This window comes from Phalacrocorax carbo, chromosome 26, assembly GCF_963921805.1.
Source record: "Phalacrocorax carbo chromosome 26, bPhaCar2.1, whole genome shotgun sequence".
In the NCBI taxonomy this organism is placed as follows: domain Eukaryota; kingdom Metazoa; phylum Chordata; class Aves; order Suliformes; family Phalacrocoracidae; genus Phalacrocorax; species Phalacrocorax carbo.
The window spans coordinates 5455664-5483520 of record NC_087538.1 but is presented as its reverse complement, the minus strand read 5'-3'; the positions used below and the strand labels follow the sequence as shown (position 1 = coordinate 5483520).

General features: G+C 67.5%; 3 protein-coding genes across 8 annotated transcripts; all 3 read right to left on the bottom strand.

The window, feature by feature from the left end:
- Positions 1-233: 233 nt before the first annotated feature.
- LOC135317528 (uncharacterized) lies at positions 234-10331 on the bottom strand. The gene is made up of 6 exons (XM_064473821.1): positions 9662-10331; positions 7138-8795; positions 6244-6967; positions 3637-5378; positions 2577-3258; positions 234-1723 (listed from the first exon to the last, which is right to left on the bottom strand). The coding sequence occupies exons 1-6, from the start codon at positions 10329-10331 to the stop codon at positions 735-737; spliced, it is 6465 nt and encodes a 2154-aa protein (XP_064329891.1). The 3' UTR covers positions 234-734.
- LOC104049013 (zinc finger protein 142) lies at positions 9844-19950 on the bottom strand. The gene is given in 8 exon segments (XM_064473820.1): positions 9844-12379; positions 13246-13969; positions 14140-15797; positions 16651-17398; positions 17400-18481; positions 18744-18857; positions 19409-19474; positions 19567-19950. Coding segments are annotated over 7 exon segments (6021 nt in total). The 5' UTR covers positions 19443-19474; positions 19567-19950; the 3' UTR covers positions 9844-10718.
- A 1011-nt stretch (positions 19951-20961) lies between these two features.
- Positions 20962-26627, bottom strand: LOC135317601 (zinc finger protein 572-like). 6 transcript variants are annotated; one of them, XM_064473948.1, is made up of 6 exons: positions 26504-26627; positions 25809-25983; positions 24449-24794; positions 23826-23922; positions 22187-22268; positions 20962-21999 (listed from the first exon to the last, which is right to left on the bottom strand). In XM_064473948.1, the coding sequence occupies exons 5-6, from the start codon at positions 22242-22244 to the stop codon at positions 21056-21058; spliced, it is 1002 nt and encodes a 333-aa protein (XP_064330018.1). In that variant the 5' UTR covers positions 22245-22268; positions 23826-23922; positions 24449-24794; positions 25809-25983; positions 26504-26627; the 3' UTR covers positions 20962-21055. The 6 variants fall into 6 exon arrangements, with proteins under 6 accessions (XP_064330018.1, XP_064330017.1, XP_064330020.1 ...); XM_064473947.1 differs by having other exon boundaries at positions 25904-25983; XM_064473950.1 differs by lacking the exon at positions 26504-26627 and adding an exon at positions 25638-25730 and having other exon boundaries at positions 25904-26467.
- Positions 26628-27857: the final 1230 nt, after the last annotated feature.

The following is a 27857-nucleotide window of genomic DNA, read 5'->3' as shown; positions in this document are numbered from 1 at the left end:
AGATGTTTTGCTGCCAGAAGACACCCCTTATTTCAACCGACACACCCCTATTACTGGAATAATGCCAAGCGGGGACGGCTTCTGGTCTTCCTCTTTAAACCAGGACCGACGGCAACCTGGCGGGGGGACAGGGACCGGCTCCCGGGTCCAGCGGCAGCTCTGCTTAAGCTCAGGGTAAAGAGGGGCAGGGGAGTCCGGGCACAGTAATAATGAGAGCCACGAAGCCAAAGTAATTATTATTCAAATGTTTTTTTTGTTAATCTGTTCTACAGCGAAACCCACACGTGGCAGCCGGGCGACACGCCCCCCGCCACCCCGGCAGGACGCAGCATGGGGCTGCGCAGCCGATGACCGGCAAGAACAAGGCGCTGCGATGCCCTTGGCGGGCACGGACGTGCTCCAGCTCCGAGACAGCCAGGTTCATCCCTGCAGCAAAAGGCAAGCAGGAAGGTGGCCCTCGTGGCACACAGGGGGGCTGGGCCCACCCGACTCACCCGTCCTGGGGGTCTCCACGGCGAGGCGGATCCTGAGCCGCTGCCTGCTCGAGCACTGCTGCTGCCCACTGCGTCCCATCGCTACTGACCCATCCTACCTACCCAACGGCTATGGCCCCGACCCACCCCACGTAATCCCACCTACCAGCCTCGTGGCTCATCCTACTACACCTCACCCTAACGGCCCCCTCCAACGCGCGCGGCAACTCGCCCCAGCAGTGCCAGCAGTGCCGAGCCTCCCTAGCAGGGCTGGCTGGGGTAGGGCCAGAGGGGAAGAAGGGAGACGGGGTTTTGCCCTGCGTGGGTTCGCTGGTGCCGCTTGTGGTGGGAGCTGCGGCTGAAGCTCTTGCCACAGAAGGCGCAGGCGTAGGGCTTCTCCCCGGTGTGGATGCGGCGGTGCTGGGTGAGGGTGGACTTGTCGGTGAAGCTCTTGCCGCAGTCGGCACAAGCATAGGGCTTCTCCCCGGTGTGGATGCGCTGGTGGCGGATGAGGTTGGAGCTGACGTTGAAACGCTTCCCACAGTGGGGGCACGCGTAGGGCTTTTCCCCGGTGTGGATGCGCATGTGCTTCACCAGGTCCGAGTTCTGGCTGAAGCTCTGCCAGCACTCGGCGCAGGTGTTGGGGATGGCCACAGCCGGTGGTTTCTCCCCGGCAGGGCTTTCCCGCCGCCGGCGCCTCCCCGGGGGGCTGGCGGGGGGCTGCTTGGGGTGGCCAAAGCTCTTCCCGCAGTCGACGCACTTGAAGGGCTTCTGACTGGAGGTGCGCGGGGCTGGGCTGGCAGCGGCGGTGCCCACCTCCTTCCCGCAGTCCCGGCAGCTCTGTGGGCTCCCGCCGGCGTGGGCGCGCCGGTGCCTCAGCAGGTTGGCGCTGAGGCCGAAGCTCTTGCCGCAGTCGAGGCAGGCAAAGGGCTTCTCCCCGCCATGGCTTCGCCGGTGGGCCAGCAGCGCCGCGCTCTGCGCAAAGCTCTTGCCGCACTCCACGCAGATGTTGGGGTGCTCGCCGGTGGCCGCCCGCTGCCGCACGACCGTCTCCTTGCGCTTCCGCCCCCCACGCCCGCGGCCGACCGCCTCGGCCTCCCCGCCGGCCGCGGGGGCCGGCTGCCCCTCTGCCCGGCCCGGGCCCCTCGGGGACCTGCCACGCTCGGGCTGGGGGGCCGCGGACCCTCTGCAGCGCTTCGGCGACATGGCGGGGGCTCCTCGAGCCGGGGGCGTCCCCGGGCCGTCCCCACCTGCGACGACAAGGGGAGAAAGAAGCCAAAGGTGAGCGGCGCCCACGGGGAGGCCGCGCCGGGGGGCTGCCCACCCCCCCGGGACCCGCCGGCTGGGGACGCCCCGGCGGCTGCCGGCACCGGCAGGCCCCGAACCGCGGCCCCGAACCGAGCCCGAGCCCGAGCCCGAGCCCGAGCCCGGGCCGGGGCAGGCTGCGGGGCGGGCCGAGGCCGGGCCTTGGGAGGGAAGCGCCGGCCCCGGCCCCGTCCTCGGGCCCCGACGCCGCCGGCCTCCGCCCGCGCCGCCCCGGTACCTGCGGGCGCAGCCCGGGCCGGCGGCCGCGGCTCCCGCCCGGTTCCTCGCCCGGCCCCGGCCCCCGCTGCCGTCCGGGCGCCGCCGCGGCCTCGCCGGTGCCGGGCGGACAATGGAGGCGGCGGCGGCGGCGCTGACCCAGGAAGTTCAACCCCCGGGGGCTGCTCGGAGGAAGGCGGTGGCGGCGAGGGGAAGACCCCGGCCCCGGCCCCGCCTCGGCCCCCCGCCGCCGCCCCCCTGCCGGCCCTGGGCCCCATTCCCCAGCTCCCGCCCCGACCGCCCGGTCCCCCGGCACCCGGCGGCGCAGGGGCGCTTCTCCCCCGGCCCCCGCCCCCTCCCCTCCCTTCTCGGCCGGGGCCGGGGCCGCGCTGCCCACCCCCCCCCCCATTTCGGGGGGCACCCCTTCCTGCCTGCGCCCTGCCCGCGGCCAGACCCGCTGCCGCAGCAGGACGGAGCCGAGGCCGCAGCGCCGGGGTCCCTGGGGACCGCCGGCCCCCCGGCCCTCGGAGCCGCCCAGAGGCCCAAGCCCTGGCTGGGGGGGTCCCACAGGCCCGCGGTCACCTAAGCAGCACGAGAGGCCCCCCTCAAGGCGCCGTCGTGCCCAGCCACGCCATTCCCCATCTGGAAAAGCAGCTCCCGGCGGGGACGAAGGGCACCACTGGACTGCGGGTGTCGGCAGCGGCAGCCCTTGCGACCCCCCCCGTCCTGGCCCTGGGGGAAAGCACAGGCGCGCGCAGCCCGCAGCCGGCAAACAGCAACTCTTTACTACAGCAGGCAGGGAAAGGAGAGGGATTGCGCGCCCCGCCATGCTGAGCCCGGGCTCGCGCTGAGCTTGTCTTGCCAGCGGCGTCGGCCGAGCTGCTGCGACAGCCCTGCTCGGGCAGGGCCGTTGCCCGCTTAATGGCTTACAGGACCCTTCGTGCTCACGCAGGGAGGAACGCGCCTTGCGAGCAAGCCCAGGCCTTGGGTTGTGCTTTGCAGTCCCCCCCTCCCCTTTCCTCCCTTGAACCCCATGGCGAAACACCGGCAGGTAAAAGGCTTGGCCCTGTTTACACAACAGCCACGACATGGACACAGCGCAGCGCAAAGGCGGCCCGGGCCGTCCCGAGCCCTCAGCCCTGAGCCAGGAGCGAGCCAGGGCTGCCCGCCCGGCGTGGGCTTCCCACAGCTCTGGCTGGGACAGGGTCCAGGAATTGGAACAGGCTACCCAGACAGGTGGTGGAGACACCATCCCTGGAGGTGTTCAAAAAAATGTAGACATGGCGTTAGAGGACATAGATTACGAAGCATGGTAGTGCTTGGTTGATGGTTGGACTTGATGATCCCAGAGATCTTTTCCAATCGCAATGATTCTATGATTCCTGCAGGCATATAGTGACAGTGCCATGTCCCCTTCCACATGGGGAGGCTAAATGTCCCCATGAGCCCATACCCACTGCGGCTCCTCTGCCACAAGTGCCCGGTCACACTCAGGAGGAGTCCTGGGTGCTCATGCTGGCACAACTATGCAAGCCTCCTGCTTTCCTGCCGTGGCTGGAAGCCCCCAGGTTCTCCGGAGCTACCTCTAGCCCTGTCTGTTTCAGGCCCCCAAATGCAGAGGAGGAGCAGCTGCGGGAACCTATCCTAGGTGGATGCGCTCGTGCCTGATGAGGGGTGAAGTCTCGCTGAAGCTCTTGCCACAGTCACGGCACTTGTATGACTTCTCCCTGGTGTGGGTGCGCAGGTGGACTGTGAGGGACGAGGTCTGCTTGAAGCTCTTGCCGCAGTGGGGGCACTGGTAGGGGGTCTCCCCGGTGTGGATGCGCTGGTGCCGGACCAGAGCCGAGCTCTGCTTGAAGCTCTTGCCACAGTCACAGCATTTGTAGGGCTTCTCCCCGGTGTGGGTGCGTAGGTGGGTGATGAGGGACGAGGTCTGCTTGAAGCTCTTGCTGCAGTGGGGGCACTGGTAGGGGGTCTCCCCGGTGTGGATGCGCAGGTGGGTAACGAGGGGCGACCTCTCGCAGAAGCTCTTGCCGCAGTGGGGGCACTGGTAGGGCTTCTCCCCGGTGTGGATGCGCTGGTGGCGGATCAGGGCCGAGGTCTCACAGAAGCTCTTGCCACAATTGCCGCAGTGGTAGGGCTTCTCCCCGGTGTGGATGCGCTGGTGGCGGATCAGGGCCGAGGTCTCCCAGAATCGCTTGCCACAATTGCCGCAGTGGTAGGGCTTCTCCCCGGTGTGGGTGCGCAGGTGGGTCATGAGGCACGAGGTCTGCTTGAAGCTCTTGCCGCAGTGGGGGCAGTGGTAGGGGGTCTCCCCAGTGTGGGTGCGTAGGTGGGTGATGAGGGACGAGGTCTGCTTGAAGCTCTTGCTGCAGTGGGGGCACTGGTAGGGGGTCTCCCCGGTGTGGGTGCGCTGGTGCCGGATCAGGGCTGAGCTCTCGCAGAAGCTCTTCCCGCAGTGGGGGCACTCGTAGGGCTTCTCCCCGGTGTGGATGCGCTGGTGCTTGAGGAAGGATGAGCTGTAGCTGAAGCTCTTGCCGCAGTCGGCGCACTTGTAGGGCCGCTCGCCCAGGTGGGTCCGCTTGTGCATGTTGAGGTTGGAGCTGCTCTTGAAGGTCTTCCCACACTGGGGGCACTTGTAGGGCCGCTCGCCGGTGTGGATGCGCTGGTGGATGACGAGGTCCGAGCTCCGGCTGAACCTCTTCCCGCACTTGGAGCAGGTATAGGGCCGCTCGCCGGTGTGGACACGCTGGTGGATGACGAGGTCCGAGCTCCGTCGGAAACTCTTCCCACACTTAATACAGGCGTAGGGCCGCTCGCTGGTGTGCAGCTGCTGGTGCTTCGCCAGGTCTGAGCTCTGGCCGAAGCCCTCCCCGCAGTCGCGGCACTCGTCGGGACTCTGGCCAGGGGGTTGCGGGGCTGGGCTGGGGTCGTTGGTGTCGCCGTCCACCTCCTTCCCGCAGTCCCGGCAGCTCTGTGGGCTCCCGCCGGCGTGGGCGCACTGCTGCCGAATCTGATTGTCGCTGAGGCCGAAGCTCTTGCCGCAGTCGAGGCAGGCAAAGGGCTTCACCTCGCCGGTGCTGTGCCGGTGGGCCAGCAGCGCCGCGCTCTGCGCAAAGCTCTTGCCGCACTCCACGCAGATGTTGGGGTGCTCGCCGGTGGCCGCCCGCTGCCGCACGACCGTCTCCTTGCGCTTCCGCCCCCCACGCCCGCGGCCGACCGCCTCGGCCTCCCCGCCGGCCGCGGGGGCCGGCTGCCCCTCTGCCCGGCCCGGGCCCCTCGGGGACCTGCCACGCTCGGGCTGGGGGGCCGCGGACCCTCTGCAGCGCTTCGGCGACATGGCGGGGGCTCCTCGAGCCGGGGGCGTCCCCGGGCCGTCCCCACCTGCGACGACAAGGGGAGAAAGAAGCCAAAGGTGAGCGGCGCCCACGGGGAGGCCGCGCCGGGGGGCTGCCCACCCCCCCGGGACCCGCCGGCTGGGGACGCCCCGGCGGCTGCCGGCACCGGCAGGCCCCGAACCGCGGCCCCGAACCGAGCCCGAGCCCGAGCCCGAGCCCGAGCCCGAGCCCGAGCCCGGGCCGGGGCAGGCTGCGGGGCGGGCCGAGGCCGGGCCTTGGGAGGGAAGCGCCGGCCCCGGCCCCGTCCTCGGGCCCCGACGCCGCCGGCCTCCGCCCGCGCCGCCCCGGTACCTGCGGGCGCAGCCCGGGCCGGCGGCCGCGGCTCCCGCCCGGTTCCTCGCCCGGCCCCGGCCCCCGCTGCCGTCCGGGCGCCGCCGCGGCCTCGCCGGTGCCGGGCGGACAATGGAGGCGGCGGCGGCGGCGCTGACCCAGGAAGTTCAACCCCCGGGGGCTGCTCGGAGGAAGGCGGTGGCGGCGAGGGGAAGACCCCGGCCCCGGCCCCGCCTCGGCCCCCCGCCGCCGCCCCCCTGCCGGCCCTGGGCCCCATTCCCCAGCTCCCGCCCCGACCGCCCGGTCCCCCGGCACCCGGCGGCGCAGGGGCGCTTCTCCCCCGGCCCCCGCCCCCTCCCCTCCCTTCTCGGCCGGGGCCGGGGCCGCGCTGCCCACCCCCCCCCCCATTTCGGGGGGCACCCCTTCCTGCCTGCGCCCTGCCCGCGGCCAGACCCGCTGCCGCAGCAGGACGGAGCCGAGGCCGCAGCGCCGGGGTCCCTGGGGACCGCCGTCCCCCCGGCCCTCGGAGCCGCCCAGAGGCCCAAGCCCTGGCTGGGGGGGTCCCACAGGCCCGCGGTCACCTAAGCAGCACGAGAGGCCCCCCTCAAGGCGCCGTCGTGCCCAGCCACGCCATTCCCCGTCTGGAAAAGCAGCTCCCGGCGGGGACGAAGGGCACCACTGGACTGCGGGTGTCGGCAGCGGCAGCCCTTGCGACCCCCCCCGTCCTGGCCCTGGGGGAAAGCACAGGCGCGCGCAGCCCGCAGCCGGCAAACAGCAACTCTTTACTACAGCAGGCAGGGAAAGGAGAGGGATTGCGCGCCCCGCCATGCTGAGCCCGGGCTCGCGCTGAGCTTGTCTTGCCAGCGGCGTCGGCCGAGCTGCTGCGACAGCCCTGCTCGGGCAGGGCCGTTGCCCGCTTAATGGCTTACAGGACCCTTCGTGCTCACGCAGGGAGGAGCGCGCCTTGCGAGCAAGCCCAGGCCTTGGGTTGTGCTTTGCAGTCCCCCCCTCCCCTTTCCTCCCTTGAACCCCATGGCGAAACACCGGCAGGTAAAAGGCTTGGCCCCGTTTACACAACAGCCACGACATGGACACAGCGCAGCGCAAAGGCGGCCCGGGCCGTCCCGAGCCCTCAGCCCTGAGCCAGGAGCGAGCCAGGGCTGCCCGCCCGGCGTGGGCTTCCCACAGCTCTGGCTGGGACAGGGTCCAGGAGTTCCCGCAGGCAGCTGGTGGCAGTGCCGCATCCCTGATCCACACAGGAGAGGTGAAATGTTCCCTTGTTTCCATCCAGACTGTGACTTGGGCTCAGGAGTGGTCTTGGCTGCCCGTGCTGGCACAGCTCCGCAAGGCTCCCGCTTCGCCACTGTGGCTGGAAGCCCCCCAGGTACCCCTGAGCCACCTCTAGCCCTCTCTGGTTCAGGCCCCCAAATGCAGTGGGGCCAGACACACGGAGGAGCTGCAGCTGTGGGTGCTTATCTGAGGTGGATGCGACGGTGCCATCTGAGGACCAAGGACTCAGAGAAGCTCTTGCCACAGTCGCTGCACTTGTAAGGCTTCTCCCTGGTGTGGGTGCGCAGGTGGACTGTGAGGGACGAGCTCTGCTTGAAGCTCTTGCTGCAGTGGGGGCACTGGTAGGGGGTCTCCCCGGTGTGGATGCGCTGATGCCGGACCAGATCTGAGCTGTAGCTGAAGCTCTTGCCGCAGTCGCCACACTTGTAGGGCTTCTCCCCGGTGTGGGTGCGCACATGGGTGATGAGGGACGAGGTCTGCTTGAAGCTCTTGCTGCAGTGGGGGCACTGGTAGGGGGTCTCCCCGGTGTGGATGCGCAGGTGGGTAACGAGGGGCGACCTCTCGCAGAAGCTCTTCCCGCAGTGGGGGCACTGGTAGGGCTTCTCCCCGGTGTGGATGCGCTGGTGGCGGATCAGGGCCGAGGTCTCCCAGAATCGCTTGCCACAGTTGCCGCACTGGTACGACTTCTCCCCGGTGTGGGTGCGCAGGTGGGTCATGAGGCACGAGGTCTGCTTGAAGCTCTTGCCGCAGTGGGGGCAGTGGTAGGGGGTCTCCCCGGTGTGGGTACGCACGTGGGTGATGAGGGCCGAGGTCTGCTTGAAGCTCTTGGTGCAGTGGGGGCACTGGTAGGGGGTCTCCCCGGTGTGGGTGCGCTGGTGCCGGATCAGGGCTGAGCTCTCGCAGAAGCTCTTCCCGCAGTGGGGGCACTCGTAGGGCTTCTCCCCGGTGTGGATGCGCTGGTGCTTGAGGAAGGATGAGCTGTAGCTGAAGCTCTTGCCGCAGTCGGCGCACTTGTAGGGCCGCTCGCCCAGGTGGGTCCGCTTGTGCATGTTGAGGTTGGAGCTGCTCTTGAAGGTCTTCCCACACTGGGGGCACTTGTAGGGCCGCTCGCCGGTGTGGATGCGCTGGTGGATGACGAGGTCCGAGCTCCGGCTAAACCTCTTCCCGCACTGGGGGCACTTGTAGGGCCGCTCGCCGGTGTGGACGCGCTGGTGGATGACGAGGTCCGAGCTCCGTCGGAAACTCTTCCCGCAGTCGGTGCAGGCGTAGGGCCGCTCGCTGGTGTGCAGCTGCTGGTGCTTCGCCAGGTCTGAGCTCTGGCAGAAGCCCTCCCCGCAGTCGCGGCACTCGTCGGGACTCTGGCCAGGGGGTTGCGGGGCTGGGCTGGGGTCGTTGGTGTCGCCGTCCACCTCCTTCCCACAGTCCCGGCAGCTCTGTGGGCTCCCGCCGGCGTGGGCGCACTGCTGCCGAATCTGATTGTCGCTGAGGCCGAAGCTCTTGCCGCAGTCGAGGCAGGCAAAGGGCTTCACCTCGCCGGTGCTGTGCCGGTGGGCCAGCAGCGCCGCGCTCTGCGCAAAGCTCTTGCCGCACTCCACGCAGATGTTGGGGTGCTCGCCGGTGGCCGCCCGCTGCCGCACGACCGTCTCCTTGCGCTTCCGCCCCCCACGCCCGCGGCCGACCGCCTCGGCCTCCCCGCCGGCCGCGGGGGCCGGCTGCCCCTCTGCCCGGCCCGGGCCCCTCGGGGACCTGCCACGCTCGGGCTGGGGGGCCGCGGACCCTCTGCAGCGCTTCGGCGACATGGCGGGGGCTCCTCGAGCCGGGGGCGTCCCCGGGCCGTCCCCACCTGCGACGACAAGGGGAGAAAGAAGCCAAAGGTGAGCGGCGCCCACGGGGAGGCCGCGCCGGGGGGCTGCCCACCCCCCCGGGACCCGCCGGCTGGGGACGCCCCGGCGGCTGCCGGCACCGGCAGGCCCCGAACCGCGGCCCCGAACCGAGCCCGAGCCCGAGCCCGAGCCCGAGCCCGAGCCCGAGCCCGGGCCGGGGCAGGCTGCGGGGCGGGCCGAGGCCGGGCCTTGGGAGGGAAGCGCCGGCCCCGGCCCCGTCCTCGGGCCCCGACGCCGCCGGCCTCCGCCCGCGCCGCCCCGGTACCTGCGGGCGCAGCCCGGGCCGGCGGCCGCGGCTCCCGCCCGGTTCCTCGCCCGGCCCCGGCCCCCGCTGCCGTCCGGGCGCCGCCGCGGCCTCGCCGGTGCCGGGCGGACAATGGAGGCGGCGGCGGCGGCGCTGACCCAGGAAGTTCAACCCCCGGGGGCTGCTCGGAGGAAGGCGGTGGCGGCGAGGGGAAGACCCCGGCCCCGGCCCCGCCTCGGCCCCCCGCCGCCGCCCCCCTGCCGGCCCTGGGCCCCATTCCCCAGCTCCCGCCCCGACCGCCCGGTCCCCCGGCACCCGGCGGCGCAGGGGCGCTTCTCCCCCGGCCCCCGCCCCCTCCCCTCCCTTCTCGGCCGGGGCCGGGGCCGCGCTGCCCACCCCCCCCCCCCATTTCGGGGGGCACCCCTTCCTGCCTGCGCCCTGCCCGCGGCCAGACCCGCTGCCGCAGCAGGACGGAGCCGAGGCCGCAGCGCCGGGGTCCCTGGGGACCGCCGTCCCCCCGGCCCTCGGAGCCGCCCAGAGGCCCAAGCCCTGGCTGGGGGGGTCCCACAGGCCCGCGGTCACCTAAGCAGCACGAGAGGCCCCCCTCAAGGCGCCGTCGTGCCCAGCCACGCCATTCCCCGTCTGGAAAAGCAGCTCCCGGCGGGGACGAAGGGCACCACTGGACTGCGGGTGTCGGCAGCGGCAGCCCTTGCGACCCCCCCCGTCCTGGCCCTGGGGGAAAGCACAGGCGCGCGCAGCCCGCAGCCGGCAAACAGCAACTCTTTACTACAGCAGGCAGGGAAAGGAGAGGGATTGCGCGCCCCGCCATGCTGAGCCCGGGCTCGCGCTGAGCTTGTCTTGCCAGCGGCGTCGGCCGAGCTGCTGCGACAGCCCTGCTCGGGCAGGGCCGTTGCCCGCTTAATGGCTTACAGGACCCTTTGTGCTCACGCAGGGAGGAGCGCGCCTTGCGAGCAAGCCCAGGCCTTGGGTTGTGCTTTGCAGTCCCCCCCTCCCCTTTCCTCCCTTGAACCCCATGGCGAAACACCGGCAGGTAAAAGGCTTGGCCCCGTTTACACAACAGCCACGACATGGACACAGCGCAGCGCAAAGGCGGCCCGGGCCGTCCCGAGCCCTCAGCCCTGAGCCAGGAGCGAGCCAGGGCTGCCCGCCCGGCGTGGGCTTCCCACAGCTCTGGCTGGGACAGGGTCCAGGAATTGGAACAGGCTACCCAGACAGGTGGTGGAGACACCATCCCTGGAGGTGTTCAAAAAAATGTAGACATGGCGTTAGAGGACATAGATTACGAAGCATGGTAGTGCTTGGTTGATGGTTGGACTTGATGATCCCAGAGATCTTTTCCAATCGCAATGATTCTATGATTCCTGCAGGCATATAGTGACAGTGCCATGTCCCCTTCCACATGGGGAGGCTAAATGTCCCCATGAGCCCATACCCACCGCGGCTCCTCTGCCACAAGTGCCCGGTCACACTCAGGAGGAGTCCTGGGTGCTCATGCTGGCACAACTATGCAAGCCTCCTGCTTTCCTGCCGTGGCTGGAAGCCCCCAGGTTCTCCGGAGCTACCTCTAGCCCTGTCTGTTTCAGGCCCCCAAATGCAGAGGAGGAGCAGCTGCGGGAACCTATCCTAGGTGGATGCGCTCGTGCCTGATGAGGGGTGAAGTCTCGCTGAAGCTCTTGCCACAGTCACGGCACTTGTATGACTTCTCCCTGGTGTGGGTGCGCAGGTGGACTGTGAGGGACGAGGTCTGCTTGAAGCTCTTGCCGCAGTGGGGGCACTGGTAGGGGGTCTCCCCGGTGTGGATGCGCTGGTGCCGGACCAGAGCCGAGCTCTGCTTGAAGCTCTTGCCACAGTCACAGCATTTGTAGGGCTTCTCCCCGGTGTGGGTGCGTAGGTGGGTGATGAGGGACGAGGTCTGCTTGAAGCTCTTGCTGCAGTGGGGGCACTGGTAGGGGGTCTCCCCGGTGTGGATGCGCAGGTGGGTAACGAGGGGCGACCTCTCGCAGAAGCTCTTCCCGCAGTGGGGGCACTGGTAGGGCTTCTCCCCGGTGTGGATGCGCTGGTGGCGGATCAGGGCCGAGGTCTCACAGAAGCTCTTGCCACAATTGCCGCAGTGGTAGGGCTTCTCCCCGGTGTGGGTGCGCAGGTGGGTCATGAGGCACGAGGTCTGCTTGAAGCTCTTGCCGCAGTGGGGGCAGTGGTAGGGGGTCTCCCCAGTGTGGGTGCGTAGGTGGGTGATGAGGGACGAGGTCTGCTTGAAGCTCTTGGTGCAGTGGGGGCACTGGTAGGGGGTCTCCCCGGTGTGGGTGCGCTGGTGCCGGATCAGGGCTGAGCTCTCGCAGAAGCTCTTCCCGCAGTGGGGGCACTCGTAGGGCTTCTCCCCGGTGTGGATGCGCTGGTGCTTGAGGAAGGATGAGCTGTAGCTGAAGCTCTTGCCGCAGTCGGCGCACTTGTAGGGCCGCTCGCCCAGGTGGGTCCGCTTGTGCATGTTGAGGTTGGAGCTGCTCTTGAAGGTCTTCCCACACTGGGGGCACTTGTAGGGCCGCTCGCCGGTGTGGATGCGCTGGTGGATGACGAGGTCCGAGCTCCGGCTGAACCTCTTCCCGCACTTGGAGCAGGTATAGGGCCGCTCGCCGGTGTGGACACGCTGGTGGATGACGAGGTCCGAGCTCCGTCGGAAACTCTTCCCACACTTAATACAGGCGTAGGGCCGCTCGCTGGTGTGCAGCTGCTGGTGCTTCGCCAGGTCTGAGCTCTGGCCGAAGCCCTCCCCGCAGTCGCGGCACTCGTCGGGACTCTGGCCAGGGGGTTGCGGGGCTGGGCTGGGGTCGTTGGTGTCGCCGTCCACCTCCTTCCCACAGTCCCGGCAGCTCTGTGGGCTCCCGCCGGCGTGGGCGCACTGCTGCCGAATCTGATTGTCGCTGAGGCCGAAGCTCTTGCCGCAGTCGAGGCAGGCAAAGGGCTTCACCTCGCCGGTGCTGTGCCGGTGGGCCAGCAGCGCCGCGCTCTGCGCAAAGCTCTTGCCGCACTCCACGCAGATGTTGGGGTGCTCGCCGGTGGCCGCCCGCTGCCGCACGACCGTCTCCTTGCGCTTCCGCCCCCCACGCCCGCGGCCGACCGCCTCGGCCTCCCCGCCGGCCGCGGGGGCCGGCTGCCCCTCTGCCCGGCCCGGGCCCCTCGGGGACCTGCCACGCTCGGGCTGGGGGGCCGCGGACCCTCTGCAGCGCTTCGGCGACATGGCGGGGGCTCCTCGAGCCGGGGGCGTCCCCGGGCCGTCCCCACCTGCGACGACAAGGGGAGAAAGAAGCCAAAGGTGAGCGGCGCCCACGGGGAGGCCGCGCCGGGGGGCTGCCCACCCCCCCGGGACCCGCCGGCTGGGGACGCCCCGGCGGCTGCCGGCACCGGCAGGCCCCGAACCGCGGCCCCGAACCGAGCCCGAGCCCGAGCCCGAGCCCGAGCCCGAGCCCGAGCCCGGGCCGGGGCAGGCTGCGGGGCGGGCCGAGGCCGGGCCTTGGGAGGGAAGCGCCGGCCCCGGCCCCGTCCTCGGGCCCCGACGCCGCCGGCCTCCGCCCGCGCCGCCCCGGTACCTGCGGGCGCAGCCCGGGCCGGCGGCCGCGGCTCCCGCCCGGTTCCTCGCCCGGCCCCGGCCCCCGCTGCCGTCCGGGCGCCGCCGCGGCCTCGCCGGTGCCGGGCGGACAATGGAGGCGGCGGCGGCGGCGCTGACCCAGGAAGTTCAACCCCCGGGGGCTGCTCGGAGGAAGGCGGTGGCGGCGAGGGGAAGACCCCGGCCCCGGCCCCGCCTCGGCCCCCCGCCGCCGCCCCCCTGCCGGCCCTGGGCCCCATTCCCCAGCTCCCGCCCCGACCGCCCGGTCCCCCGGCACCCGGCGGCGCAGGGGCGCTTCTCCCCCGGCCCCCGCCCCCTCCCCTCCCTTCTCGGCCGGGGCCGGGGCCGCGCTGCCCACCCCCCCCCCCCATTTCGGGGGGCACCCCTTCCTGCCTGCGCCCTGCCCGCGGCCAGACCCGCTGCCGCAGCAGGACGGAGCCGAGGCCGCAGCGCCGGGGTCCCTGGGGACCGCCGTCCCCCCGGCCCTCGGAGCCGCCCAGAGGCCCAAGCCCTGGCTGGGGGGGTCCCACAGGCCCGCGGTCACCTAAGCAGCACGAGAGGCCCCCCTCAAGGCGCCGTCGTGCCCAGCCACGCCATTCCCCGTCTGGAAAAGCAGCTCCCGGCGGGGACGAAGGGCACCACTGGACTGCGGGTGTCGGCAGCGGCAGCCCTTGCGACCCCCCCCGTCCTGGCCCTGGGGGAAAGCACAGGCGCGCGCAGCCCGCAGCCGGCAAACAGCAACTCTTTACTACAGCAGGCAGGGAAAGGAGAGGGATTGCGCGCCCCGCCATGCTGAGCCCGGGCTCGCGCTGAGCTTGTCTTGCCAGCGGCGTCGGCCGAGCTGCTGCGACAGCCCTGCTCGGGCAGGGCCGTTGCCCGCTTAATGGCTTACAGGACCCTTCGTGCTCACGCAGGGAGGAGCGCGCCTTGCGAGCAAGCCCAGGCCTTGGGTTGTGCTTTGCAGTCCCCCCCTCCCCTTTCCTCCCTTGAACCCCATGGCGAAACACCGGCAGGTAAAAGGCTTGGCCCCGTTTACACAACAGCCACGACATGGACACAGCGCAGCGCAAAGGCGGCCCGGGCCGTCCCGAGCCCTCAGCCCTGAGCCAGGAGCGAGCCAGGGCTGCCCGCCCGGCGTGGGCTTCCCACAGCTCTGGCTGGGACAGGGTCCAGGAGTTCCCGCAGGCAGCTGGTGGCAGTGCCGCATCCCTGATCCACACAGGAGAGGTGAAATGTTCCCTTGTTTCCATCCAGACTGTGACTTGGGCTCAGGAGTGGTCTTGGCTGCCCGTGCTGGCACAGCTCCGCAAGGCTCCCGCTTCGCCACTGTGGCTGGAAGCCCCCCAGGTACCCCTGAGCCACCTCTAGCCCTCTCTGGTTCAGGCCCCCAAATGCAGTGGGGCCAGACACACGGAGGAGCTGCAGCTGTGGGTGCTTATCTGAGGTGGATGCGACGGTGCCATCTGAGGACCAAGGACTCAGAGAAGCTCTTGCCACAGTCGCTGCACTTGTAAGGCTTCTCCCTGGTGTGGGTGCGCAGGTGGACTGTGAGGGACGAGCTCTGCTTGAAGCTCTTGCTGCAGTGGGGGCACTGGTAGGGGGTCTCCCCGGTGTGGATGCGCTGATGCCGGACCAGATCTGAGCTGTAGCTGAAGCTCTTGCCGCAGTCGCCACACTTGTAGGGCTTCTCCCCGGTGTGGGTGCGCACATGGGTGATGAGGGACGAGGTCTGCTTGAAGCTCTTGCTGCAGTGGGGGCACTGGTAGGGGGTCTCCCCGGTGTGGATGCGCAGGTGGGTAACGAGGGGCGACCTCTCGCAGAAGCTCTTCCCGCAGTGGGGGCACTGGTAGGGCTTCTCCCCGGTGTGGATGCGCTGGTGGCGGATCAGGGCCGAGGTCTCCCAGAATCGCTTGCCACAGTTGCCGCACTGGTACGACTTCTCCCCGGTGTGGGTGCGCAGGTGGGTCATGAGGCACGAGGTCTGCTTGAAGCTCTTGCCGCAGTGGGGGCAGTGGTAGGGGGTCTCCCCGGTGTGGGTACGCACGTGGGTGATGAGGGCCGAGGTCTGCTTGAAGCTCTTGGTGCAGTGGGGGCACTGGTAGGGGGTCTCCCCGGTGTGGGTGCGCTGGTGCCGGATCAGGGCTGAGCTCTCGCAGAAGCTCTTCCCGCAGTGGGGGCACTCGTAGGGCTTCTCCCCGGTGTGGATGCGCTGGTGCTTGAGGAAGGATGAGCTGTAGCTGAAGCTCTTGCCGCAGTCGGCGCACTTGTAGGGCCGCTCGCCCAGGTGGGTCCGCTTGTGCATGTTGAGGTTGGAGCTGCTCTTGAAGGTCTTCCCACACTGGGGGCACTTGTAGGGCCGCTCGCCGGTGTGGATGCGCTGGTGGATGACGAGGTCCGAGCTCCGGCTGAACCTCTTCCCGCACTGGGGGCACTTGTAGGGCCGCTCGCCGGTGTGGACGCGCTGGTGGATGACGAGGTCCGAGCTCCGTCGGAAACTCTTCCCGCAGTCGGTGCAGGCGTAGGGCCGCTCGCTGGTGTGCAGCTGCTGGTGCTTCGCCAGGTCTGAGCTCTGGCCGAAGCCCTCCCCGCAGTCGCGGCACTCGTCGGGACTCTGGCCAGGGGGTTGCGGGGCTGGGCTGGGGTCGTTGGTGTCGCCGTCCACCTCCTTCCCACAGTCCCGGCAGCTCTGTGGGCTCCCGCCGGCGTGGGCGCACTGCTGCCGAATCTGATTGTCGCTGAGGCCGAAGCTCTTGCCGCAGTCGAGGCAGGCAAAGGGCTTCACCTCGCCGGTGCTGTGCCGGTGGGCCAGCAGCGCCGCGCTCTGCGCAAAGCTCTTGCCGCACTCCACGCAGATGTTGGGGTGCTCGCCGGTGGCCGCCCGCTGCCGCACGACCGTCTCCTTGCGCTTCCGCCCCCCACGCCCGCGGCCGACCGCCTCGGCCTCCCCGCCGGCCGCGGGGGCCGGCTGCCCCTCTGCCCGGCCCGGGCCCCTCGGGGACCTGCCACGCTCGGGCTGGGGGGCCGCGGACCCTCTGCAGCGCTTCGGCGACATGGCGGGGGCTCCTCGAGCCGGGGGCGTCCCCGGGCCGTCCCCACCTGCGACGACAAGGGGAGAAAGAAGCCAAAGGTGAGCGGCGCCCACGGGGAGGCCGCGCCGGGGGGCTGCCCACCCCCCCGGGACCCGCCGGCTGGGGACGCCCCGGCGGCTGCCGGCACCGGCAGGCCCCGAACCGCGGCCCCGAACCGAGCCCGAGCCCGAGCCCGAGCCCGAGCCCGGGCCGGGGCAGGCTGCGGGGCGGGCCGAGGCCGGGCCTTGGGAGGGAAGCGCCGGCCCCGGCCCCGTCCTCGGGCCCCGACGCCGCCGGCCTCCGCCCGCGCCGCCCCGGTACCTGCGGGCGCAGCCCGGGCCGGCGGCCGCGGCTCCCGCCCGGTTCCTCGCCCGGCCCCGGCCCCCGCTGCCGTCCGGGCGCCGCCGCGGCCTCGCCGGTGCCGGGCGGACAATGGAGGCGGCGGCGGCGGCGCTGACCCAGGAAGTTCAACCCCCGGGGGCTGCTCGGAGGAAGGCGGTGGCGGCGAGGGGAAGACCCCGGCCCCGGCCCCGCCTCGGCCCCCCGCCGCCGCCCCCCTGCCGGCCCTGGGCCCCATTCCCCAGCTCCCGCCCCGACCGCCCGGTCCCCCGGCACCCGGCGGCGCAGGGGCGCTTCTCCCCCGGCCCCCGCCCCCTCCCCTCCCTTCTCGGCCGGGGCCGGGGCCGCGCTGCCCACCCCCCCCCCCATTTCGGGGGGCACCCCTTCCTGCCTGCGCCCTGCCCGCGGCCAGACCCGCTGCCGCAGCAGGACGGAGCCGAGGCCGCAGCGCCGGGGTCCCTGGGGACCGCCGTCCCCCCGGCCCTCGGAGCCGCCCAGAGGCCCAAGCCCTGGCTGGGGGGGTCCCACAGGCCCGCGGTCACCTAAGCAGCACGAGAGGCCCCCCTCAAGGCGCCGTCGTGCCCAGCCACGCCATTCCCCGTCTGGAAAAGCAGCTCCCGGCGGGGACGAAGGGCACCACTGGACTGCGGGTGTCGGCAGCGGCAGCCCTTGCGACCCCCCCCGTCCTGGCCCTGGGGGAAAGCACAGGCGCGCGCAGCCCGCAGCCGGCAAACAGCAACTCTTTACTACAGCAGGCAGGGAAAGGAGAGGGATTGCGCGCCCCGCCATGCTGAGCCCGGGCTCGCGCTGAGCTTGTCTTGCCAGCGGCGTCGGCCGAGCTGCTGCGACAGCCCTGCTCGGGCAGGGCCGTTGCCCGCTTAATGGCTTACAGGACCCTTTGTGCTCACGCAGGGAGGAGCGCGCCTTGCGAGCAAGCCCAGGCCTTGGGTTGTGCTTTGCAGTCCCCCCCTCCCCTTTCCTCCCTTGAACCCCATGGCGAAACACCGGCAGGTAAAAGGCTTGGCCCCGTTTACACAACAGCCACGACATGGACACAGCGCAGCGCAAAGGCGGCCCGGGCCGTCCCGAGCCCTCAGCCCTGAGCCAGGAGCGAGCCAGGGCTGCCCGCCCGGCGTGGGCTTCCCACAGCTCTGGCTGGGACAGGGTCCAGGAGTTCCCGCAGGCAGCTGGTGGCAGTGCCGCATCCCTGATCCACACAGGAGAGCTGAAATGTTCCCTTGTGTCCATCCCCACTGACTGAAGCCCATTGGTACCCTCAAGCCACCTCTAGCTCTGTCTGGCTCGGCCCCCCCCCAGTGTGGTGGGGTTGGACGCCTGGAGGCAGAGCAGTGGTGGGCTCCTATCCCAGGTGGATGCGCTGATGCCTGATGAGGGCTGAGCTGACAATGAAGCTCTTGCCGCAGTCACCGCACTTGTAGGGCTTCTCCCCGGTGTGGGTGCGCAGATGGGTGATGAGGGACGAGCTCTGCTTGAAGCTCTTGCCGCAGTGGGGGCACTGGTAGGGGGTCTCCCCGGTGTGGATGCGCTGGTGCCGGATCAGGGCCGAGCTCTCGAAGAAGCTCTTTCCACAGCCGGCACACTGGTAGGGCTTCTCCCCGGTGTGGGTGCGCTGGTGCTTGAGGAAGGCCGAGCTGTAGCTGAAGCTCTTGCCGCAGTCGGCGCACTTGTAGGGCCGCTCGCCCAGGTGTGTCCGCTGGTGCGTGTTCAGGTTGGAGCTGCGGTTGAAGGTCTTCCCGCACTGGGGGCACTTGTAGGGCCGCTCGCCGGTGTGGATGCGCTGGTGAACGACAAGGTCTGAGCTCCAGCTGAAGCTCTTTCCGCACTTGGTGCAGGCATAGGGCCGCTCACCACCGTGTAACCGCTGGTGCTTCGCCAGGTCTGAGCTCTGGCTGAAGCTCTTCCCGCAGTCGGGGCACTTGTAGGGCCTGTCCCCGCTGTGGATTCGCTGGTGGGCATTGCGGTTCGAGCTGCGGGTGAAGCTCTTCCCACAGTCCAGGCACTTGTAGGGCTTCTCCCCTGTGTGCAGCCGCTGGTGGATCAGCAGCTCCGACCGCCGGGAGAAGGTCTTCTCGCAGTGCCCACAGCTTTTCGGCATGTTGCCCCGCCGTGCACGCCGCCCCCCTCGGCTGCTGGCTGTCGTCCCACTGCAGGGGGGCCTTGCTGGCCGCTCCTCGGGGGTGTTCCGTGGGTCCCAGGGCGGGCCGCAGTGGCTCTGGCAGGCGTCCCCAAGCAGAGGGCTCTGGGGGATGCCCTGCTCAGTCCCCCGGGACAGGATGACATCCAGCTCTGCCAGCTCGGGGCCATCCGGTTCGGGAGCCTCCTCCTCGTTCTCGCTCCCTGTACCGTCATCTGCTGGGGCAGAGAGAGACAATGCTGACAGGAGTGATTCCCGGCTCCCAGGGGAAAGAGGGGGAGCCTGAAGAATTCAGGTGGACAGCTGCCAAAGGCTGATCCCTGAACAGAGGGCAAGAAACTCTTCCTGACCCCAGCCCGGTGGCTCCACAGAGCCCCGGATACCTGCCAGCTTGGGACGCTCCCTGAGACGGAGGAGCGGGGGCTGCCACGGGGCTGTTGCTAAAACCTCCGGCCCATTCAGGGTGGGGTCCTGGCTCACCTGTGGGGGCCACCCTGAGGATCTCCCATTCCTTGGTGTCATTCGGGTCTGGCACCCCGAGCTCTTCCTCCAGCTCCAGCCGGGAGATGACATTGGGCTTGGGAATCGGGAAGTCTGCTCCAGAAAAAGGGGGAAAGAAGACACCAGGTTTGTTACAGGGCTGGTAAGTGGGGTTTATTGAACACTGTATATACACTTTTTAAAGGAGATACGGCATTTTGCATTCAGGCAAGCAGCTGGGAGAGAAAGGCAATAAAAGGCATTTCCAGCCCACAGTTTGCGCCTGCTTGGCAGGTAACCTCGCTTCTGGCATCTCCCATCTTCCGAGGAGGGATGTGCCATCCCAGCACTGCATTTCTCTGCACCCAATGCCTTAAAAAACACAAACTCCCACAAAAACTGCACTTCCTTTCCCCCCCTGCGCCCGCCAGCTAAAAAGCACGTGCCGCGTTGCGCCGAGAGGCCTTGCAGCGCCGAAGGCAGGTGCCCAACCCCGCGGTGCCAGCTGCGCCGACGCATGGCGGGGACGGCTTTTGTTCTCGCCGTGCCCGCAGGATGCGTCTTCTTTGGCAAGGGATTATTTTTTGGCAGCGAAGCCCGGCGCGTGGCGGGGCGGGCGGGCGCACACCGCGGGGCGCGGGAGCGGGCGAGGACGCCAGCCTTACCCAGCAGGAGCAGGGACTCGTAGCTCTCCTGCATGTCGCCGACGCCGCTTCAAAGCCCGGTGGCACCTGCAAGAGAGGGAAAGAGGGTTCAGGGGTGCCCCCCCCCACCCCCGCACGGAGCAGCTGTGTCCCCTGCTCTCGCCGCTGTCCTCACTAACCGGGCCTCGGTGGCTTTCCAAGGAGATACCGGGGCCCGCTAGCAGGGTCCCCCCATCCCGCGGTGGGGCTGCGGGCAGCGGAGAGGGGCACCCGCCGGCTCGGGCAACCCCTCCCCGGCTCGGCGGAGGGACCCCCGGCACCCCGGGACCCGCGGACACGGCGGGGGCAGAGCCCGGCGGAGCGATGCTCCGGCGGCCGCGGGGCACCGCCGCCCCCCCCCCCCGCCCCCCGCCCCCCGCTCCGGGCCGCTCGGGGAAGCGCCGCCGCCGCCGGCCCCGCGGCGGCTCCGCCCGGCTCCCGGATGGAGGAGCCGCCGGTGACCCAGGAAGTTCAGCCTCCGCCGCGGTGACCGGGGAGGCGCGGAGCGGCGGCGGCCCCCCTCCGCACCCCGGTGGGGACCGGGGGGAGACGGCGGGAGCGGCGGGCTGGCCCTGCCCGGCCCCGGCCCCCCTCCCATCCCCTCGCTCCCGTCCCCATCTCCCGGTCCCCGTCCCCACCCTTATCCCAGCCCTGTCCCCGGGGCAGTCCCGGCTCCGCAGGGTGACAGCAAGGGGTGGGCAAAGGGGGAAGAAGTCCCCTCCATGCCCCCACACCTGCAAACAACAGCCCGGGGAATGGCGGGGTCCCACCACAACCTGGCTCTGGAGGGACCTGGGAGCTCAGCCTCCAACCCACCCTCCTCCAGCTGAGGTCATGCTGCTGCAGGCAGGGCCAGAGCCGCTTCCTCGGGGCTTTATCCAGCCTGCTCTGGACAAGCTCCACAGATGGGGATGGTGCAGCTGCCCCACTCAGCTGTCCTCAGGGAAAAGCTGCTGGTAGCCAGGGGGAACCCGTCCTCTTCCAGTTCACACCCATCACCTTCTGTCCTCCATGTGGCAGTCGGCTTTGCCAGGCTCTGGGAGACCTGTGGGTGCTTGCTGCGTCCCTGGCAGGACCAGTGAATCCCCACCCCTGCGGCTTCCCCCCTCTCCTCCGGCTCATCCACCTCCCCAAGCTGCATGGTGAAGCTCCACAGCTCCCAGAGGGCCCCAGTTCAGCCTCCAAAAGACACAGCAGGAGCTGTGTGGATCAGTGACGAGCTGGAAGATGCCTCCGAGACCCAAAACTCAGAGAGCCGCATTGTGCCACGGCATCTGCATCCACCCTTTTGGGTGAAAACCACCTAATTCCTTTGCTTTTCCCCACCTCAGTTACCCCACCTGTGAAACAATAGGAGCCGCTCATCCACAGCAGCTTCTGGGCTGGGGGCTGTCTGGGGCAGCTACCACCCGACAGCGGGGGGGCTCTGAAGCGAGGTGGGGTTCGACAAGAGCCCGGGGGCCCCTCAGTGCCAGCGGCACTTTGCCTCAGATCCAGCCCCGCCTTCCCGTCCCAGCCGCGCCAGTGGCCGCTGCTGCAGGATGGCAGATTTTATTGCCGATCGCCACACAGAAAAACCTCGGGGTGGGGGACGCCGGTACTGGCGAAGGGGCAGCACGGCTGGGGCCATCAGAGGGACTTGCCGTGCTGCAGGCGCCAGTGGGTGATGACGTTGGAACTCTGGGTGAAGCTCTTGCCGCAGTCAGGGCAGACGTAGGGCCGCTCGCCGGTGTGGATGCGCTTGTGCTTGGTGAGTGCCGAGCTGGTGGTGAAGCTCTTGCGGCACTCGGGGCAGACGTAGGGCCGCTCGCCCGTGTGCACCCGCTGGTGGGTGGTGAGGTGGGCAAACTGGCTGTAGCCCCGGCCGCACTCCCCGCAGCGGTACGGCTTCTCGGGCAGGTGGGTGCGCCGGTGTCGCAGCAGGTAGGAGCTGGTGGAGAAGCTCTTGCCACAGTCAGGGCAGGTGAAGGACTTCTCGGCGCGGTGCGTGCGCTGGTGCTTGGCCAGCAGCGAGCTGTCGGCAAAGGCCTTGCCGCACGCTGGGCAGGGGTAGGGCCGCTCGCCGGTGTGGGCGCGGCGGTGGATGGTGAGCGAGGGGCAGTCCCGGAAGCTCTCACTGCAGTCGGGGCAGCGGTAGGGCCGCTCGCCCGTGTGCAGCCGCTGGTGCCGGGTGAGGTTGGAGCTGCTGCCGAAGCGGCGCCCGCACTCGGGGCAGGGGTAGGGCCGCTCGCCGGTGTGCGTCCGCCGGTGCTTCACCAGGTCCGAGTTGACATTGAAGCTGCGGCCGCAGTCACGGCAGCGGTAGGGCCGCTCGCCGGTGTGCAGCCGCTGGTGGGTGAGGAGGTGGGAGCTCTGCCCGAAGCAGCGCCCGCACTCAGGGCAGGCGTAGGGCCGCTCACCCAGGTGGCTGCGGCGGTGGGTCAGCAGGTTGGAGCGCAGGCTGAAGCTCTTCCCGCACGCCTCGCAGGTGTTGGGGTGCGACCGTGCCACCCTGGCACCACCACCACGCTCCCGCGCTGTCTCCTGCCCAGGGGACATGCCCCTCCTCTCTGGGCTCTCTTCCCGGCCGTCACCTGCCGGGGAGACGGGCGATGGGGAGGCAGCGCTCGGGAGGGCAGGAACACAATGGGAAGGGGGTGCCAACACAGCCTGCAGTAGCCCCATCCTGGCCTTGGGTGTTGACCCTGCCGCCCTCTGCCCCCAGCTGCAGGGACAAGCAGTGAGCCCAATGTTGAGCCCAGCCCCATCCCGTCCCGGTACCTGCCCTGGCGTCTCCCTGGCTCGCTCCTGCCTCGGAGCCACAGGTGCCTGGGTCCATGTGGGGCTGGGAGCCCTCTGTCCCCTGGGGAGGAGAAGAGGAGAAGAGAAATTGGGGCGGGGGGTGGGCTTGCCCAGGACAAGCAGCTTTGGGGCTGGGGGTCTGGCAGCAGCGCAGACCCGACACAGGGTCCGGCAGAGACCACATCCGCTGGTGGCTCTCGCCACCATTTCTGCCTGGACCTCAACAGGGGTCGACAGCCTGGAGCACAGCGAGGGGGCCGGTGGGCAACAGGGGTTTGCAGAAACGACTTTGCGCCTAAAACCTGCCCAAGGATGCGCCAGGCAGGGGGAGGAAGGGTCTGTGGGCACTGCACAGAAACCCCACCCCACCCATGGAAGGGTCTTTGGACAGCCTGAGGACCCCTGGCCTCAGCACCCTTACATGGAGGGGCACAGGGGCTGCAGGAGGGGGGCATGGGGCAGGGGCCCCCTATCTTTCACAGTCCCACTGTCCCAGCATGGCATGGGTGTCCCTGCCCACCCTGAATCACCAAGGGTCCTGCCACTCTCCATGGGAGTGGGGACCCCCCAGGACCACTGGGTGGGGGTAGCCTGGCTAGATGGGCGGGTGGCAGAGGAAGAGGCTGGAGCAAGCGGCGGGGCCAGGGAGGGGCAGCCAGACCCAGTGTTCCAGGAGGCAGCACCCTGGAACCATCCTGCCGCCCACACCCCCTCACCCCATCCCATGCCAGGACCCCCCCCCCCCCCCCAGCTCCCACTGCCCCAGCACCTTGGCCCTCCTGTCCTGCAGTACCACGGCCACCCCCCAGCTCCCTTCCTCCACACCAGTGCCCAGGGCACCCCGGAGGGTCTGGGGCTCTCTGCAGGGCAGGCGCGCTCCCCCAAAGACCCCCTCCTTCTCTCCCTGTGCCCCCACCGAGGACCTTTTTGGCTCAGCAGCCCACTTTGCACCCCCCGCCCCCCAGCTCCCCAAGCACCCTCCCCACGGCCTCGCTGACCCCAGAGCACCTGCTGCTCCTCGCCACCAGCCAGGATTCCCTGAGGACAAGCTGTGCTCTGCTCTGAGCACCCCAGGTCCTCTCTGGCCCCTCGACACCCCTCCCACAGCACTTTGTTTTGTCCTTTATTGCTGTTCCAGCCGCCCGACTGCGAGTTACAGTGCTCAGCACAGTTTCTGGTGTGGTGGTTTTTTGTTTGTTTTTTTTGTTTCAGCCCTACTCTTGTGTTTTCCATCCTTTAGGACCCAGCTGGGAGTCAGCTGGAGAGACCGTCTCAGAGTGACTGGGAGCTGCTGGTGGTGATCTACAGAGAATAATTCACTCTGCAGCTGGGGCTATTTCAGAGGAGGATTCTTACAGGATCTAATTCTGCTCTGGCAGCCCGTCCTGTCCAACGGCAGTGCTGGTACCAGTTCAGCAGCGTGTGTAGCCTTGACAGACACGAACAGCAACAGCACCGTGTCTTTTTCAGACAGAAAGCTAAAGCATGTCACTTCAGCGGGTAACGTCAGTACTACGTTTAATGAACTACTTTCCCATGTAACTTCATATAATCTTGTTTATATCTATTTAAAGAAAGGTTTGCGCTCTGCCCAGCAAAATTAAGCTTAATTACCAACCTGCTCCGGTTGCTGGTGCGACAAAAAAAGCTGCAGCCAAGGAGCGGGCGGCGGCGTCTCCAGCAGTTGTCTGTTCCTTGATTTGGCGCTCGGTGTGCTGCAAACCCAAGCAGAGCAGGAGGTGCGCTGCTGCACGTCCTCATCCAGGGGAGCTGTTTTGTTCCCACCCCACTGTTTTTCGTGTTTTGTTTTTTTTTTCCCCCCCCTTTCCTCCTCCCTCACCCCGGTCCCGACCGCTCTGCCATAACGTAGCGCAGTGACGGACCGTGGGGCGACGGCTGCGGGCCTGGCTGCGGAAGGCTGCGTGGAGGTGAAGCAGACGCCCAGCGCAGAGGAGGGCCAGCCCGTGAAGTGTAACTGGTTTGTGCGACTGTAAATTCATTCAAGGGGCTTTGTGGTTTCTGGTGTTGCCTGACGGGTGGGCAGCTGTTTTTGCATGCAGGTGTGGAAGGCGAGGGCACGCTGCCACGGGCAGAGCTCGTGCATTTTCCGCCTGGGAATCCCACTGGCAGAGGTGACGGTGCCGCGAAGGCGCCAAGGAGGGCCGCGTGTCTCGCGCACAGTGACATTTCTGTGCGGCGTGCGTGTGACCCGGCGTGGTGTTTCAGCGCTACGCGTTGTACCTGCTGCGATGCGTCCGTCCTCGCTGCAGCCCGCCTTTGCCTCCGTGGCTTCCGTTGGACGTGCTGTCGGCCGAGGGGGTGGCAGGCACTCGGGCTCCTGTCAGCGCAGCAGCGATGGTCTGGGGTGGCCACCGGTTGTGGCACAGCCGGCAGTTTGGTGCTGTGGTATCTCTGCTGCACGCGCGTTTGTTCCTCCAGGGATTTGGGGCTCCCAAAAAAAGGACTGGTGGGACACTGGAAGTGCAAAATCCTGGAGCAACTGAGCTGGGCAAAAGCACTTGTCCAACCTCTGGTCACACCAAGGTCCTTCTGTTGTTTTTCCTGGGATTTCCAACGTCCCTGGTTTCTGTTATTTTAATTGTTACTGCTTATTATTTACTTTAAAACATCTAGAACAAAAACTTAATGTCCTTAAAGACAACAGTCTTTATGAGTAAATAATGCCCAGACCCTGACTATTATGCAAAACTTTACAGTCAGCAATTCCTCCCAATGTATATTATAAAGCTACAAGCAGCAAACTATGAGAGCACTAATTGGGATTAATATCTGTAGAGAAATAACTCTAGGTAGTATAAAAAAAAAAAAATAAATCAGAAGCACTTGTCAATCCCAGTGAGTAGTAAAGTGATGACTGAAACGTTAGAGTGCAAATAAAAAAAAGGAAATGTTATTTAGGGATGAGTCATGACTAAATTTAATCGCAGCTATTACTTAAGGAACCAGGCAGTCAGTATTCCTAATCGGTATTGTAATTAAAAAAAATAATTTAGCAATCCTTTTTTTAAGCGATAAATTAAAAAAACCTATCTACAAGTCATTAGTAGCTAAACCTAAATACAGCCGTTATTAAATCAACAGCAGGCATTAATGACTCCTGGTCACAATCACAACACAAAAGTTTTAGACTCTAAAATGACAATAGGATGGGAAAGCTAAATTGGGAGTGGCTAACACTTAAATTATAACAGAAGCCTAAATTCAGAGGCAGTAGCGACAACTCCTGCTTTGAACCCAAACAGTAATCAGAGCTTTAGATTTTTTTAAATAAAAGAGAAACAAAGGTGAGCCATTTAATAAAGGCTGTGTTCAAATATAAGCATGAAGAAAATTCACAGGCAATGGCGATTCTCAGCAGGAACTAACAACACTGAAAGATTTACGTTTAAAATAAAATTAGAAAACTCACGAAGCGCACAACCACCCGAATGTGACCACAGCCGCTCTGGGGGAGCGACGCCCCCACCCCCAGCCCACCGGTATTTGTTACTTCCAAGTAGAGCTAAAACAGAAGTGAAACCAGTGCAAGTTAAATTTGAGTAGTACACAAGTTGAATTTTAGAAACATTTAGACAGTAACCGGGCATCGTTAACGCCTCCTGCTTGCCGAATAACAGCAAGAGTCCCCCTCACCGGGTTTCTAACCCCGAACACGAAGCTGTGGCTCGCCCCTACCTGCCACGGCACCCTCTCCCCGGCGCTCCGTCTCTTTTTTCCTGCAGCCGCAGAGAACCGGGACCCTCCCCGGGCGCTCGCTGCGATCGGGAGCAGCAGATTAGTCAACCGGGCCCCTGAAACACGGGGCCAGCCCGACCGGAGCCGTGGGAGCGGCCGCCGACGGGGCCGGCAGCCCCAGACCCCTCGGGGGCACTGCCAGACCTCCCTCCCCAGCGCCGCTCCGGCCGGCGGCCCCCGCGGCGCGGCCCCCGCGGCCCGGTGCGGCCTTCGGCACCGCTCGCGCCTGACCCCCGCTGAACACCGCCCCGGGCTCGGGGGCGGGCGGCCGCCGCTGCCACCGGCACCCGCGGAGAAGCGCCCTCGCGGTGGCCGGGCCACCGCCGGGTCCGAGAGAACGGCGGCCGGAGGCCCAACCAGCACCGCCGGGGCTCTGGCGGGCTCCCCGCCGCCCGGAGCGGCCTCTCGGCGACGGCCGCCCCGTACCGAGAGCGGCCACCGGCACTCGGGCCGGGCGCCCACCGCGCTCCAGGGCCGCCCGGAAGTGCCCATCAGTCCTCCGGACCGGGCACTCTATGGGCCGGCGGTCCTCCAGCTCACCTGTAGTGCCCGTCAGTCCTCCACAATCCGCACTCTATGGGCTGCAAGTCCTCCAGCTCATTGGAAGAAGTGTCCGTCAGTCCCCTAGAACGTGCACCCCATGGGTCCGCAGTCCTCCGGCCCCCTAGCGACAGGCCCCGCCCCCTGGCGACGGCCCTGGGGGGGCGGACACGTGGCGGGGCACCCTTCCTCCTTCTTCCCCCAGCTTTATGTACCAGGCATCACATCGGGTGGTCTGGAATATCCCTTTGGTCAGCTTGGATCGGCTGCCTTGGCTGTGCCCCCTCCCCTCCCGGCTGCTTGTGCCCCCGGCAGAGCTGGGGGAGCTGACGTGGTCCTTGACTAGCAGAGGCACTCCTGAGGGACACCGAGCCGCTTTGTAAACAGCAGGTCAGTCGAGGCACCTCCCCGGGAGGCTCATTTACCAGCTGCATCAGGAAGTTACCTTCCACGTGCTCCACGAACCTCCTAGACAGTGTCCTCGGCTGCGTTGTCTTTCCAGCAGACATCTGGTAAGTTCAAGTGCCCTGTGAAAATAAGGGGTAGCAACTGGGAGAGTTCTGCCAGCTGCCTGTAGAATTCTTCAGCTACTTCTTCATTGCAGTCAGGTGGTCTACAGCAGACCCCCAGCTGGATACCTGCCTCGTTGGCCTTTCCCCTCATCCTTACCCATAAGCCGTCAACCTCATCCTCCCAATCATTGAGCTCTCTACAGCCAAAACAGTACGTAACATACAGAGCCACCCCACCACATCTCCTTCCTTGCCTAACCCTTCGTAAGAGATTAGAGCCATCCATCGCAGCACTCGAATCGTACGAGGCATCCCACCGCATCTGGTGAGAAACCGTACTAGGAGCAGCTAAAGTCACTTGGTTTATTAAGCCTAGAGACAGGGAGACCTCATCTCCCTCTGCAGCTTCCTCACAAGGGGTGGAGGAGGCGCAGGTGCCGATCATTTTTCTCCGGTGACCAACAATAGGACCTGAGGGAACGGCAGGAGGATGGTCCAGGGGAGGTTTAGGGTGGGTATCAGGAAAAGGTTTTTCACTCAGAGGGCCACGGAACAGGCTCCCCAGGGAAGCAGGCACAGCGCCAAGCCTGACAATAATCAAGCAGCACTAGGGCAACACCATCAGAGGCATGGGGTGAATTTGGGGTTGTCCTGTGCAGGGAAAGGAGTTGGACTCTAATCCTCGTGGGTCCCTTCTGACCCAGAACGTTCTATGATTCTGCGATGTCTGCGACGGCAAGAAAACCAAAGCTATCCCGCCGCACAACAGCTTCTATCTCCCGCCTTACGGCATCCGTGCTGCGTGCATCGGGGTAGACACGCTCGAGCTGGGATAGCGATTT

Coding starts and splice junctions, on each gene's coding strand:
- LOC135317528 (XM_064473821.1), bottom strand. CDS start 10,331: ATGGTGTCTCCACCACCTGTCTGGGTAGCCTGTTCCAATTCCTGGACC. Junction 6,968..7,137: donor ACCGTCGCATCCACCTCAGA/TAAGCACCCACA, acceptor GACCACTCCTGA/GCCCAAGTCACAGTCTGGAT. Junction 3,259..3,636: donor ACGAGCGCATCCACCTAGGA/TAGGTTCCCGCA, acceptor ACATTTTTTTGA/ACACCTCCAGGGATGGTGTC.
- LOC135317601 (XM_064473946.1), bottom strand. CDS start 26,455: ATGGGCACTTCCGGGCGGCCCTGGAGCGCGGTGGGCGCCCGGCCCGAG. Junction 24,795..25,808: donor GGAGGCGTTAACGATGCCCG/GTTACTGTCTAA, acceptor TTAAAATAACAG/AAACCAGGGACGTTGGAAAT. Junction 23,923..24,448: donor GGACGGACGCATCGCAGCAG/GTACAACGCGTA, acceptor TTGGGTTTGCAG/CACACCGAGCGCCAAATCAA.